This window comes from Stegodyphus dumicola, chromosome 4 (genome assembly GCF_044657685.1).
Source record: "Stegodyphus dumicola isolate Sdum_Otavi_A_Nest chromosome 4, ASM4465768v1".
Classification (NCBI taxonomy): domain Eukaryota; kingdom Metazoa; phylum Arthropoda; class Arachnida; order Araneae; family Eresidae; genus Stegodyphus; species Stegodyphus dumicola.
The window spans coordinates 146,321,901-146,338,208 of NC_140771.1; the positions used below are offsets into that span (position 1 = coordinate 146,321,901).

The following is a 16,308-nucleotide window of genomic DNA, read 5'->3' on the forward strand; positions in this document are numbered from 1 at the left end:
TTTGTTTTATGTGGTCATTAAATTCCTTGGCAAGCAACGGTGGAAGCAGGGGTTAATTTCTAAAAGTGCCAGAGCCCTATGGAAGAACGTCAGGAAAGAGGAACAAGAGTTACAAAAATAAATAAAATGACTATTAAAATCATCAATAATTTAAAAACTATATAGCTAATGAGTATGAAATTAATTATTATTACTTAATTATTATTTAATTCATTCATAATCAATTTATTATTAGTTATTAAAATAATTGAAGATTAAGATGATTAAATAAAATGTAAAGACATAAATTAAAATTTAATAACTGATTTTTAATATAATTTTATTACCAAAAATAACATTTTAGAGATCAAATTTTTACTGAAATAATTGTTCAGTTACATAAAAGAAGTGCCGGAGCCTTCTTATTTAGGACTCTGGTGAGCTCCGGCTAGAATGAGAATATGTCCCAGAAAATAAGAAGTACTCTGCTAGGCTCCGGCGCAATTTAAGCTCTCTTTTGATGACATTTAAACTAATATATTTAACATAAATATGTCCTAAGCAGATTTTTAATTTATCAGAAAAGAAATTGTCCAAGGCTGATTATTCGTAGGAAGGAAATGTGTATGGTCGAACGTCAGGCACTACAAAGGATATTTTTGACTCCTATTTTTGTGAATTTATGTGGCGAAGCCAGTATACAGATTCTAGTTCAGATAATTTTTGAAAGATTTTAGATGCTGTTAAGGAATTTTGTTTGACTGAAGAAAGGGAAATTTCTAAATAAGGTAAGTGGATATTTCTTTTGTGTAGTGCTAAAATGAATTTCCTTCTTTATGTTATTTCATTGCTTAATTTAAAATGCAGTTTATTGAGATTATATATTTTTGTTGGCTGGTCCTTTGACTTTTTAAGTGAATATAGATCCATGTGTACATGGACAAAGTCAAGGAAGTGCACAATGCCAAGTCTCTGATGCAATTCTCTGATGTTTTTTTAAGTGAAAATAGGTCAATGTGTACATGGATGCCGAGTTTGTGCAATTCTTTGACTTGTTATTTTGGATTTGTGTAGCGGTGATTTTTGATGCAAAATAACAAAATAGCAAGTGAAAGAATATCACAAACTCGATGTACATGTACCGCCAAAAATCGCCATTTATCACTAATTGGCATCCGTAAATATATTTTTACCAAAAAAAGTAAAGCCATCTTCAAGAATGCTGGAAAATTCTGATTCTGAAGGGAAATAAGTTGTAAAACTAACTTACAAAAAAAAACAAAAAAAAAAAAAAAAAAAAAAAATCTGAATTCAAGCTCTAGCTGATAAATAAATAAAAGTAAACATTTATAAATTTGATAGCAAAATGTAAAGTTCAACCTATTATTTATACATAATAAATATTCTAATAATTGATGCAATGAAAACAAATTTCTTTAAAATTGCCAGTACTTTGACAGATTTCAAAATTTAAATACCATGCAGAAAATATACTAAGACTTCAAAAGTGCTTTTACTTTTCGAGCAGGATTGGTAAATGGCATCCATTTCCAAGGGCGGACTCGCTTCAGACCAAGTTTAGCTTTGTTTCTTTTATATCCCTGACCATTATCCGTAATAAACATTGGTGGATTATCTCTAAAAAAGCAAAATTTCATGTAACACAGATAAAAAAGATAATATTTAGCTATTTCATAATATTCTTAAAACAATAATGATGAAGGTTTTTTGGTACTTTCTTATCATTATGGCTCTCATTTTGTAAACGGCACCAAGATTATTGAATTTTGGCAATGCAAACCAAAAACATCTTCAAATGGCTAGCAATCCTAGATGGTAGAAGTAAAAACCAATGCTCATTATAATATTTGCTTAGCATAACACAAATCCCCCCCCCAAAAAAAAGATTGATCTAAAATGTCAAGTGATGACAATATATTCAATTTAGTTTTGTTACAGTCACCACTTGCTATAACAAACTTTAAGATGAGGGGAATCATTATAACAAGTATCAATATATATATATATATATAGAGAGAGAGAGAGAGAGAACAAATAACATCAGAATATGGGTAAGAGTAAGGGTAGCATGCAACAAAGTAACACTTTTTAAATGAACATGAAAAATTGCATGTTTATTTAATGAGTGCAGAAAGTTTGGTTTAGTTTATTTGAATATGGCAAAGTATATGCAAGGATTACCTAACTAAGAGGAAGAATGCCTTCAAAGACTTTCTAAAGGAAACTGGCTTGTGTACATGTTACGTATGGGAAAAAGCATGAAAAATGCTCATCTAAGCCAGCCCATTCACCAGGGTTCAAGCCCCAGACTGAACTATCATCGCTCAGCAACTTTACCGCTTGGCCACTGGTGGGTGAGTACAGAACATATGCCAAGCATTGATGGGTGGCCAAAAAAAAAAAAAAAAAATATTGATGTTGACACAGAATTTAAAGGCATGCAACAACTAAAATGGAGCCCTGAATTACAATATATACAGGATATTGCAGTACATTATATAATTGCCAACATATATCTGCTCCTTGATTATATGGATTACAAATTCCTTACATTTCCCTTTTTATTAAAAAATAACATATGGATTAAAAACCAAAATGAATATAATATGTCATTTCCTTTTATATCCATAGGAGCGGGAACACTAAAAAAATGTCTTTTCTCATATATTTCTAAAAAGAAATAAAATTCTCAAGGGAAAGAGAATAGACTCGTATTCACATCACAAGTGGGATAAAACATGAAAATGCCCATGCCATTTGTCAAGATCTAAACCTGGATCAAACTACTATTAGTCAGTCCTTCTATCCATTTTGCTACTATTGACTTTACATCTTTTATTATTACAACTATAATCAAGGATTGAAAGAATACCTATCATAGTAAATGCTATGCCATTTTTTAGTTGCCAAGCATCCACTCAGTATACATTAGTACAAATAAAAGATACTTACTTATTATCTGAATATAATAAGGCATATAATTCTCTATGCATCCCTTCAGGACGTTTAAATGTAGCTTCACTAAGCCTTTTCTTCTTCTGTAAACAGACATAATATGCAATTACTAACATATATTATTTTTCTATCTTTTCTCTTATAAGATAAAATGTGCCAAATAACTTCCTAGAGAAAGAAATATGCGGTAACACTGTTAAAATTAAAATCTTTTTTCACAATTCTTACTACTACTCATATTTTCAAAGAAGGCATTGCCAATTAAGAAAAAATTGATATCTTTTCATTATTTGCACCCTTTGAAAAGTAATCATAAAGTAGCATGCTGTTGTTCTTCAAAATACACAACCTGTGACACTGCCAAAATGTATTTATGTAGCAACCCAGAAAAGCCTGTCATTAGCATTTCCTTTTGTTGCACTGAAGACAGTTATTAGTGTTTGTTTTTGCTACAATGATTTCAATTTTTTCTTTTTCTTTTTTCTTTCTTTTTTTTTTTTTTTTTTTGATAGTGGAGTTTGCTGACTGAAGAAGAGAGTGTTTCATTTCTTCAGAAATATAGCATTTTGCCTAACAGTAGAAAATGCAAAAATTCGCATTCCATGATTTTATACTTTCTAAATGATCAAACTTTAATTATAAAATTTTGTTCTCTGATGCTGAATTTATACAGTTCTCTGTTTTAAGCAGAAATAGATTGCTGTGTGCATGGGAAAACAATAGCATGAACAAATCTAAAGAAGCGCAATTCTCTAATTTTTTTTTTTTTTTTCAAATGTGTGTATATAGGAAGAATAACAGTGTGAGCAGTGCAAAGTTGTGTGCAATGCCATGTTTCTGCAACTCTAAATTTTTTAAACCACAACAGATCACTGTATACATGAGAAGAACAGGAGGAGGGGAATGTTTTATTAAAGATGTTTTTTACATTTTAAATTTTATTAACTGTTTGCTGTTTTATGCAATTCTTAGTGCATCACCATTTTTTAAAATACCTTATGTCTTTCACATCTTAGTTTTGTGAAAAATTAGCTACTAGCAATTGGTGACCTTTTTAGAAAGGTATGCAGATAATCAGAAAGCAACAAAATTTTTTTAAAGAAGGTCATCCCATTGCATTCTTTGTTTAATGAAATTACTAACTAAATTTCTTTATACAAATTTTATCATATCAAGTGTGTTGATGAAGAAAATATGTTTTCTAGCTGCTTTGTGTATATATCTTTGTAAAAAAATTGTCAGATGTGTATGGTCCTGTAACAGTAAAGATCTTTATTTTTTAATAGAGATAGTTTTAATATACAGGTATTTGCTATATTTTTATTTTTATGACCAAAAAGATCATTAATCGGTATCCATGTACACATTGACCTATTTTCACTTAAAAAAAAATTATTAATATACAAAAGAAGCATTCTTCTTTTTCATAAGCTCCCCAACCTGTTACAAGCCAAGGCTGTCTCTCCAAGTTTCCTTCACCTGATTCGCTTCAGTGCAATAGTCCTATATCGGTTAACTCCAATTAACCTTTTTTTGATTTAAGGTTAATTGTAGTTAGCCTTGACATCCTCTATCAATCTAGAGCAGGGGTTTTCAACCAGTGGTACGCAAGAGAAACATAGGTGGTAAGCAAAGTATTTTTAACTATTAAATTCAAAAATTAAAAACCCTTACATCTTGACTGAGTTTTTTTCTCTAACACTCATAAATTTATGCTATCTGAGCTTTGTTTAAGAGTGGTGGTGGTGGTGGTAGTACTTTGTAGTGATGGTACTAAAGGGTTTCAATTTTTGTTTAGATGGTATGCGCTAGTCAAACGGTTGAGAACCACTGATCTAGGAGGTGGTTTTTCTCATCGTCTTACTCCCTCAATTCTTGAAAAAGTTATCTTTTTGGTTGGAAATGCATCATCATATCTAAACACATGGCCCAGCCCTTTGATATGAGATGCCTTTATGATTCTTAGAATATCAGTTTCGCCATATTTCCTATATTTTCCATATAGTTCATGATTATAGAGAATCCTTCACATGCCATTTTGTTGTACCAGTCCAAAGATCTTTCTTAGGATTTTTCTTTTAAAAGTTGATATCAGGTCTTTATCTGCTCTGTTAAGCATAAAACATTCACTTCCGTAAAGGGCAACAGGTCTTATTAAAGTTTTATATAAATTTAACTTAGTTTTTATGTTGACTAGTTTGGATTTAAGTTGTTTTTTAAGGCCATAGTAATATCTATTAGCCATAAATATTCTATTTTTTATTTCAATTTTTATATCATTGCAACTCATGATCAATGTGCCCAGATATTTAAATTGTTTTACAGTTTCAAAGATATAACTGTTTATCTTCAAGGAAGATATGTCAACAGTTTTATTAGATGCAATCATAAATTTAGTTTTGTCTTCATTAGTGATTAGGCCCATCTTTTTTGCTGCCTTTTCAAGCGAGACGAATGCCTCAACCACAGCTCATTTTGACTACCCACTGATATCAATAACATCGGCAAAAGCCAGCAGTTAAATGGTTCTGTGCAAGAAAAAGAAGCATCCGGAGATTACAAAAGCATTAAGTTTTCACTAGAAATAACGAATTCAATGTATTTAAAACCAGACTATTTTTTTTCCATGAAGGAATGATTTATATCTTAAATTTCAAGCACCAGATAACTACTGAAAAGTTATTTATTTATAAAATATTTAACATTATTAAATAATTTAATATATTGCTTCCAAATGCATTCAAAAACACACACTCTACAAATTATAAAAGATGTATACAATGGTAAAGTATATTTACTTTTCTTCCATCACTACCCAATATACTCTCTTTACTAATTTCTGGAGTCTGTGGACGTTCCACATCTAATATATCAAGAACATCACTCATCTACAAAATATACGGGAAAATAAACCAAAATTTCACATCAGAAAATATAATAAATTTTGATACTTATCTATTATGTGCTTGTCATGCATTTCAGCAGTTTTTTTTCAGTAAATAATTTTTAGTTACAAAAATAGTTTACAGATAGCACACATAAAGGTACTTCAACATTATGCATATGCACACATACAGTACTTTCAGCTGTGCATAAAAAAGGTGCAAAAAAATGTGGCAACTGCCTAATGCAAAAAAGATGAAAATTTCATTTCTTGTAGTGTTGCAAATCAATATTCCATAAAATTCTTAACTTTCAGATTAAAGCAGTCCTAAGATTAACCACATGATTTAAAAACAATATCTTCATAATTTAAAACTTTAAACTTTTGAATGAGATTTCTATTATTAAAAGTAATATATAATACAGTTAACACACACATAATCCATAATACACTGAATGGAATAATTTTTAAAAATAATAGTACCATTATCATAGCAATAAATAAAATATCCTTGCATGTATACAGGTTCATAATGGATTTAATGCACACGGAACCAATGATAGCTTAATAAAATTTATTTTTTGTATACACACATACATACACTTCACATACATGCATAGGTTACAGTAGATTGAAGGGTGTCCCTTCTATTATATTATTGCGCAGTTATTGTTTCATTTATGGTAACCCGAATAGTTGAATGTTATAGAAACCCTATTATGATGTAATTATGACGACCCTATTATGACGTGATTGCGGGAACTTTTGAATTATACGAAAAGATTTGTAAGGGCTTGTGGTGTGTGTTGGTTAGGAAGTACATTGCTCGCTTTGTAGTTTAGACGGTACAATGGCTGAATGTGGTAAGATTAATTTGAAGTTTCTATATGATTCAGAACCAAAGAAGAAAAGAGCATTAATTGAGTGGTGTGTAAATGAAGGTTTACTTAGAAGCCATTATAAGTGTCCTATTTGTAGGAAAGAAATACGCATGGTCGAACATTGGAGGATATTTTCGACTCTTACTTTTGTGAATTTATATGGCGTCGCTGGTATACAGATTCTAGTTCAGATAATTTTAGAAAATTTTTAGATGCTGTTAAGGAATTTTGTTTGACTGAAGAAAGGGAAATTTCTAAATAAGGTTAAGTGGATATTTCTTTTGTGTAGTGCTAAGATGAATTTCCTTCTTTATGTTATTTCATTGCTTAATTTAAAATGTAGTTTATTGAGATTATATATTTTTGTTGGCTGGTCCTTTGACTTTTTAAGTGAATATAGATACATGTGTACATGGACAAAGTCAAGGGAGTGCGCAATGCCAAGTTTTCGCAATTCTCTGATGTTTTTGTAAGTGAAAATAGGTCGATGTGTACATGGATACCAAGTTTGTGCAATTCTTCGACTTGTTATTTTGTCTTTCGCCGCTGCACAAAGCCAAAATATCAAGTCAAAGAACTGCACAAACTCGGTATCCATGTACCACCAAAAATCGCCACGGGGCACCCATAAATATATTTTTACCCATGCATACATTTCTTAATCCAGTCCTGGTAACAGAAGAGTGCCCCCTTCAATTTACTACTTTCGCAACATGTCGGGGAAAGTGCAGAATCACCCACTGCTTGGGGCGTTTATAAGAATTGTATACTCAGTATCCATGTAGACATCAACCTAGTTTCACTTAAAAAAAAATCCCAGAATTGCACAAAAATGGCATTGTGCACTCCTTTGACTTTATCCAAGTACACATCAACCTATTTTCACTTAAAAAGTCAAAGAAAATTGACAGAAATCCAATTCTTCTTACTCTTGTAAAAAGTGCCAAACAAATAAGTGGGCGATTCTGCACTTTACCACATCTCTTTCTGCCAGCCCATCTTTAAAATACTTTATTATGTGCTCATGTATTTCCAAAATTTTTCATTCAAACTGCCTTCTCATTCTTAATCATCAAAACGAAAATTAGCAGGCAAAGAACAAATTACACTGGTAAGTCAATAGAAAGGAAACTCATGAAAAATTCTTAATAAAGAAAAATCGGTTAAAATTCCATTCTCGGGGTGAGCGCCAAGCTTGGCGAGAGTTTTTTATTTGGCACGATTTTAATTTGGTTGTGGTTTCCTGCTGTATGTTTTCTTGTGGCAAACCTAGAGCTTTATTTCGGTAACAGTAAGAGCGCAAATTTAGTGGAGCCAGATTTTTTTAAAATTTAATTTTGAAATACTGTATTTGTTTTTAAAAGTTCTACTGTTTAATATTATTGTTATATATATGTTTAATATTACATTTATATAAAAATTTGCAGAAGAAGTTGTTGGTGGGAGAATGTAGGATTTCATATGACATGAAGTTTATAATTTATGAATGTTTTCATTTAATTTTATTTAGTTTTTTTTTTAAGTTTTGTTTCTTGCATGTGGCAATCGAAAGATGTGGAATATTTAAAGCTTTAAACAAAAGTTGTTTAGTGTGTTGAATTCCACGACAATAGTAACTTGAATATTTTAGTTAGTTTATGATGCTGAATATGCATAATTTGCTATTCTGTTTATGTTTAAAACTGACTTCGCAGTGCTCTGATCTGATAAGTGTATACATTTATTTACAAGAATTGTTCATTCTACTATTTTATGATGAATTACGGGTAGAGTAGACTTTAAGGTACCCCTTGTATTATGGCGAAGTTGTTGTCTGATTTATCGCCAAGTTGTTTCATTTATGGTAACCTGAGTAGTTGAATGTTATAGAAACCCTATTGTGACGTAATCAGGTGCATGATTCTGCGAAATTTTGAATCATGGTATGTTTTGTAAGCGTTTTTTTGGTTTGTGTTAAAACCGTTTAGATGGATTTGAATGGGTTTGTAGGAACAAAGGTTCAGATGGTCATTATGTGAAGCGTTCGATCAGAAAGAGTACCTGATTTGAAAAAAGTCATTTGAGTATGATTGATATTTTGATTTTTACGTGGCTCTGGGTGTACGAAGCGAATTCGAAAATAAATGTATATAACATGTTTTTCCTTTTTTATGTTATTTTATTGGTTTAAAATATATTTTATTCAGATTATGTATTTTTTGTTTGCCTACATTGTAGACTTTGGTGCTCCTTTGACTTTTCAGTGAAAATATATCAATGTGTACATGGACAAAGTAAAGGGAGTGCGTAATGCCAGTTTGTGCAATTCTGGGATTTTTTTAAAATTGAAAATAGATTGACGTGTACATGGATAAAGTCAAAGGAGTGCGCAATGCTATTTTTGTGCAATTCAGGGTTTTTTTTTAAAGTGAAAATAAGTCAATGTGTACATGGATACGGAGTTTGTGCAATTGTTTGTCTTATTATTTTGGCTTTGTGTAGCGAAGATTTTTGGGTTGATCTTTACAATATGGTAACTGGTAGTTTGGCGACATTTTGGAGGCGATAAAGGTTACTACCTGGCACTTTGGTAATAATGTGAGCAGTACTCAGTTCCGATTACGCATTATTTTGTGTGAAAGAAAATGAGATATCATGGGATATGTCATGTGATATTAATGGACGAATTACGGTTCTTTAATCGGAAAAGGGGGGAAATCGGGAAAAAATCTGGAAATTTTGTATCTGGCTTTATTCTGTGTTGTGTGAAACAGTGTTCGTGAATTTTTGGATCCCATGGCCGTAACTAAAGTGAATTCGAAATGGGTATTTATGTATGTATTAGTTTAATGTATGTGCTCATTTATATTTTAAGTAGTGTTTTTGAATTTAATTATATTTTAATTAAATGATAGTTATTTTGTGAATTTTATGTTTGTAGGAATTTGGTATACGTTTTAGTTGAAGTAAACGTGCATGGAAATAATTTAAATATCTGACAATAAGTATTTGTAATGGTTGCGGTATGAATTCGTTGGTGACGTGCATAATGTAATAGATGATTTAGAGGTAAAAGTTTTTGGATATTTTATTTATTTTATATGTGGAAATGTTCATTACTTTTTCGCGATCAGGTAATTTCATATATGTTCTTTTTACCGGGTTTAAAGATTGAGAAAATTGTCATGTATTTCTAATTTATGAGAAAAAAGCAGTGTACATGGATATAGTGAAGGGTGTGCGTAATGCCATTTTTGTGCAATTCCGGGATGTTTTTTTAAGTAAAAATAAGTCGGCGTGTACATGGTTTATGTGTATGTGTTATTTTGAAAAACGCGTAAGGAGTATGGTATTGTGCACTTTTTCCCAATTTTGCAGTGAATATTTGTCATGATTAAGCAGTTTTGTTAGATAAAATTTCTAGCATAAGTGTAATTCGGCTAGTAGGTTGTTTGTTGGAAGAAGTGTTTAGTAGATAAAAAGAAAAGAAACATGTCTTTACTTCGTGAAGACAAAATGGCGGCGGGAAAAAAAAATAGAGGGTTGCTGTAGGAGAGTTGGTCGCCAAATTTTCGCCAAAAAAATGCCAAGTTACCATAATGTAAAGATCAACCGATTTTTGCACCAAAATCACCACTTCGCAAGCCAAAATAACAAGTCAAAGCATTGCACAAAATCTGTATCCATTTACCGCCAAAAATCGCCAAGGGGTACCCTAAACTATACTTTTACCTGAATTACATTATATAGGGCTATGCTTTTACTTGCAAAGCTGTTGGACTTTGTTTTACTCATCTAGTATTTTATCATCTCATTTTAGGATTATATTTACATAAAATAACGGCGTTTCACTACTGCAAAACTTAAAAGTTACTATTCTGTTGGCGTTTAAAAATCACATTTTAGTGCTTTCATTGCCGCCTAAAAAATTCACCAAATTTTGAAGGCCAAAATAGTTTGGCGCTAACTTACCCCACTTATGGAATTTTAGCCGAAAAATCACAAAATTATACACTGTCCGACTTTCATTATGAAACTAGTTTTCATATTTTATAGGTTTAAAATTGAAATGTCTAGTATATGAGGATATGCATTTTGTAAAAAATTAGTAGGGGCTAACTTCCACTTTTGTTTATGATAAATCAATATGTAGTTGAACATTAATTTATAAAGTCTATTTTATACTTTACTAAAATTACTTCCTATGAGGAAAATTCCTTTATAAAACATAATAATGTAGCTGTCGAACTTTTACTTAGAGCCACTTTACATACTGCAGGGGAACTAAGCATTCACGGTGAATAAATAGTCTTTTCACTTAGACAAACAAAATAAATGTTAATCCATTAGTTTCCGATTAGTCCTTACAAAAAATAAAAATAAAATTATGAAACATAACTATTCCTAAACAAAGCAACCGGTTTAATAAAAAATTATTAAAACTGTGTATACAACGAAGTTCTTCAGAGCTATGGAAAATTAATAAAAGAAACAAACTCAGTAATTAAGCAGTATATTTAGAAAATGTACGTTCATAAAACAACTTACATTACATACACCTGCGAGACGATATTTGTTTATTAATCTGAGAAAGCATAGGAACAAACTGGATGGGATTTAAAATAATGTACACATTGCATTCTTTTCACTTCATACTTTGTAAATTATTTTCAACAACAATTTTCTTTGATTTTGAAATTAGAAATAATTCTATAAATTTTTATAACAATATACTAATGGAATAAGTAATTTAATGCTGACGCAATTTCGATCAGATTTCAAAAGCCTTTTTTTTTTTTTAGAGTTCCAGTTATAATTGATTTATTTTTTACTGTAACCCTAATCGCGGTTTACATGTTTAGGCGCGAAAGTATGAGTATTTCAACTGTAAATTTGTTATTCGTTTATTTTACTGCAAGCTGTAACTTCTAAAAAGCAATATTATGTTTGAATTCTCATTTTTATTTATTTTTTAATATCGTATGTACATTTTTTTTCTCACATCTAAGGTCTAGTATACGGTGCACACGTGATTTGGCGATATTATGATGATCAGTAAACGTGGTGTGTATCATGAGCAGTAAATGAGTCATTTTGGTATTGGCAACAATTTTCAAAATCATACCAAGGCCGTACCGTATATTAGGATTTTACCAAGGTATGTATTGTATTAATATTAAGTATTTACCAAGGTATGTATTGTCGTTACAGCATTCCAAAGGAGGGGGTGGCCAGATGACAGATGATAAGGTCAAGGTCGTGAAAAGAAGTTTAAGGCTGTGTTCAGACGGCGGCGTAAAGGGCATAGAGGCATAGTCATAAGGGCATAAAATATGGGAGTTCTGTTCACACCTGCGAGAACGGGGTGTAAGCCGTGGCCAACGAGAGAAGCTAAATTTCTGTATGCCTGGATGTGTCTACAACTTTCTCGCGCTGTTCTCCTGCTCGATTGATTTCCTGCGTTTGCTCTGCTTGTTTTGTGACAGCGAAATCTTCTTCAGAATGCCGCTTCGTTTTAGCTTCGCTCTGATTGTTCAACGTTTATTCCAAACTCGCTGTAAAGTTGAAAACTTTGAACCCTATGCCACGAGCCCTAAACCAGATTTTGTGACATAGCACAGACTGGTTGCCTTGGCAACGGAGCTCGGCTTTACTCACTTATGCCCTTTACTTCCCCGTCTGAACGCAGCTTAAGGGGACAAAAACAGAGATTTTGACACGCCTGTATTTGTCAGGTCAATGCGCCCGATGGAGTGTTAAGACCCTTTCCTTTTCTCATTCTGTGCAGGAAGAAGAATATGATGCTTAAAAGAAAAGCAAGTGTGTTATAAATCAGTTTTTACCCTGATTACCCGAGATTCATTTTGTCAATAAGTATCATTATCAGTGATAAATACTGAATCATCATCCTGCAGATTGTTCTGCTTTTAAACACCTACATTTTCACTCATTCACAGTGATTCACACTTCCCTTCCCTTGACTGATTGTATGTTCCTGTCTGTGTGGGGACGAATCAAACATTTATTTTTAGTTTTCTAAATCTTATGTAGCTTTTTATGTAAGAAGTGAAACCCAAAGATCAGTGCTTGCTTGGAGAGAATGTTGCAACCACAGGGTATACAGTTGCACACGCTTGTTTTCTTTTATTGGCATAAAAGGGAAGAAGAATTAAATTGCACTCTTCTAGCATTGTGAATTATGCTGTTCTTCAACTGTCAGATTTAATCCAGCTTAAGATTTTGGGTTGATCTTTACTGTACGGCACCCCTTGGTTTCTGTTTGAAAAAATCGCCAAGTGGTATTGGTTGTTCGTGAAATCCATAAGTCCACTGCATGAAATAAGTGTTTTGGTAACCCTAATGTTGATAATGTTGGCAAAATTAACCTTGGGGAAAATTGTGTTTAGTTTTTGTCATTAAAAATGGGTTCTTTCTGTGAATATCGTCAAGCATGTTGTGATAAATTTAGATTTTGGCTATCTTTTGTTATAGTAACCCTTTTGTAAGGAACCTGGTTTGGTTTTCAGTTGGTGTGTTTGCTTGCATGTGCGTGGTGGTATGGTTTTGGATTTTGAACTTGCTATTATTTTGCTGTGGGTACCATCATCTGAGGTGGGTAAGAAGATGAATGTTGATTAACAGCGGATGAGCCGACGTAATCAAAAATTTAATTTAATTACTTAGGAGCTGGTAGTGGGAAGTGTTAACATATGCACATGCAAAAAAAGGTATGTTAAAAAATTGACGTTTCATTGATTTATTTGTCTCTGTTTAAAAGATTTGTTGTTTAATGTTTTTATTTTTGGTTATTTATTACTCTCTGTTTGTGTATTTTTGGTTATTTGTTCATCTCTGTGTGTTAAGACAGTGGAAAAAATTTTCTGGTTAACATGATAGTTTTAACTGTGTTTTAGCTTCCTGATTTTGTTTGTGAAAATAGATCTATGTGTACATGGACAAAGTTAAGGCAGTGTGCAGTGCCTAGTTTGTGCAATCCTCTGATGTTTTTTTAAGTGAAAATAGGTCGATGTGTACATGGACACAGTTTGTGTAAGTCTTTGGTTTCTTGTTTTGGTTTTGTGTGGCGGGCAGAAGGATCAGCACCATCTTAAAATTGGTGCCAATGTTCCTGGTGCCGATCATGGTGTAAAAAAAACAGATGATTTGCCAAGGGGTACCGTATAGTAAATTTTAACCGTATTTTGTTTAGTCCATTTTTATTTCTATTATCAAAATAAAATTCTAGTAAAAGATAACATCTCCATTTTATTCCATGCTCAGAATTGTACATCTGTCAATCAGCCAATGAATATTGGAATTTTGCATGCACTGAAATGCAAATATAAAATAGATTTTTTTTAAAAATCCATTCAGTAATGAGAGATCTAAGAGTTATGTTGAAGAGATATTTATCTTAAGTGAAAAGATTAATAAAACAAAATAAATGTTAACATTGAATATATATATGTATATATATATACAGTATATCTTGTAAAATTTTGGTTTTCTTTACTACATTTAAACAGATGATCTAAAATCCAGGACGCGTATTCTATGATCACTGGATCTGTCTACAACTTGAGCGAACAATATTGGCTCAAAAGAACCGGTATGGACAGCCATCACAACTTATCGGAGAAAGCCATTCTGTGGTCCTCAGTTGGAGGGCGGGTGGGTCCATTTAACTTTACTGGAAGGGGACAAGGCTTCAAGGAGCTTTAGACCAATCGCAGTACAGACGAGTGACGATATTTATAGCGCAAGCTGGCTGAAGTTCTAGGAATATTCTCCCATTATTTCACTAACTCACACGCTGCATTTGTAGTTCGAAAAAAAAAATTGCACAAAACGGTATTATGACCAACACGCAGCAGAATATGCTGCTGTGTTATGTGAAAGAAAATCTCGTTTTTTAATGGGAAAGTTAACGCGGGAATTTAGAGCTAAGAAATAAAGAGTGATATGGGATACCACGAAAGCAATGGTAAATAGATAAGAATAAATGAATTAAGCTTACTTCAAATCCTTTTAGAAATAAACAATTTTAATTATTTAAATTTATAATATGATTAATTTGCATTACAATCTAATAGCAAACTAAGTATTTTTTTTCATGTTTACATTAAAACTGTTTTCCCGCAATTTATTTTACAGTTACTATTCGAAAAATATTTCTTTAAATAAGAAATTAGAAAGAAAATATTTCTTTCTTAATATTTCTTCCCTTTTTTATTTTCTTTTTCTATGAAAATTATTTCTTTCTGGAAAAGAAATAAAATTCATTCGCTATTACAGTATGGCCGATTGCTGCTGCATTCAATTATCACACACGCATCAAAATGCTTTATTTTAAATAATTTATTCTATAATTAACATGAAAGAAAATATTTTTTCAATATAAAATATATAACCAAAATTAAACTAATCTATTCTGTATGTGTGATTAATTCGTTTTGCAATTTTTGTCACACAATTACTAATACCTTTATTTTTCAATGTTACATTGCTGTTATTTTAATTTTGTATATATATAAGAATTGCTCAGTTTAAATATTCTTCCTTCTCAAAAGATTTTGTTCTGTGAAAATAATTAAAAGATAGTAATATTTTCACAATGGAAGTGCTAAAGTAAAAATAAACAGTGTAGGTCTCCTGCAGTTCAAGTCCTTATCAAACTAGCGTTTCGACACATTTTAAATAGAAAACTAATAATAATCAATATCTCTTTTACAATATAAAAATGAGAATGCTATGAACAGTATTTTTATTATTTATTTATTTATATATTTTTTTTAAGTTTGCAAAGAAACAATGATTTTTAATACTATAATAGGTTACAAAAGTACTATTCCATGAACAAACCCTCAGTCTTATAGCATTGTTACTTTATAGCATAATACAATAATAATACAGTATAATTCTGCTAACAAGCCCACCAGCCGCCGAGTGGTAGAGTCGCTGAACACAGGTAGTTTGGTCCGAGGTTCAAATCCCGCGAACGAGTTGGCTGGCGTTTTTGTGGCTTTCCCCATGTGTAACGTGTATACGAGCCAGTTTCCCTTAGAAAGTCCTCACTTAGAAACCAGTTTTAAAACGTATTAAAATTACACACCAAAAAAAAAAAAAAAAAAAAAAAAAAAAAAAAAAACAAATCTGAAAGCCTTCAGATTTTATATTACTCCCAAAGGGCCATTTTTTTAACGTTTTGCGTGCTACCTTTATTTATTAAATATCATGTTTTTCGCACTTAAACCATAAAATTCAATTCAACAGCAATATCATATAATTTAAAAAAAGCATATCTTTAGAATTTCCGATACATAGTCTCGCGCGCTAGAGATGAAAATGTTTTTTGCAATTGCTCGCTTTGAAATCGTTGGGTTTCTTAATCAAAAACTCATAAATGCTTAAAAAATATGATATATGAAATGGATAGTAATACAAATTCCCAGTTCCAAATTTGGGCCTCCAGATGCCTATATTAGGATGGAGGATTACGTTATTCAGTATTTCATGGCTCTAGGTACCGTTGTTTTATCACAGTGCGAGAAACATTCATACATTCTGCAGATTCCTCATTATTTAATTTCTTTAAATGTAATAGAGTGC

General features: G+C 31.6%; 2 protein-coding genes across 4 annotated transcripts in view; one reads left to right on the forward strand and one right to left on the reverse strand.

The window, feature by feature from the left end:
- DMAP1 (DNA methyltransferase 1 associated protein 1) overlaps positions 1 to 11,403 on the reverse strand; it is a 57,252-nt gene extending 45,849 nt beyond the window's left edge. Inside the window, exons 1-4 of the mRNA XM_085815591.1 lie at positions 11,248 to 11,403; positions 5,754 to 5,843; positions 2,953 to 3,038; positions 1,497 to 1,617 (exon numbers count right to left, since the gene is read on the reverse strand). Coding sequence (XP_085671717.1) covers positions 1,497 to 1,617; positions 2,953 to 3,038; positions 5,754 to 5,843 — 297 coding nt within the window. The 5' untranslated portion in view covers positions 11,248 to 11,403. The remainder of the gene's footprint in view (positions 1 to 1,496; positions 1,618 to 2,952; positions 3,039 to 5,753; positions 5,844 to 11,247) is intronic.
- Positions 11,404 to 11,537: 134 nt separating this feature from the next.
- The window catches only part of LOC118199375 (DNA-directed primase/polymerase protein-like), a 79,835-nt gene continuing 75,064 nt past the window's right edge, over positions 11,538 to 16,308 (forward strand). For 2 of the 3 annotated variants that reach the window (XM_085815588.1, XM_085815589.1), the window contains exon 1: positions 11,540 to 11,857. The gene's annotated coding sequence lies outside the window, so the exon portion shown is untranslated. Of the gene's footprint in view, positions 11,858 to 16,308 lie in introns of all 3 variants that reach the window. The other variant, XM_085815590.1, reaches the window with a different exon arrangement.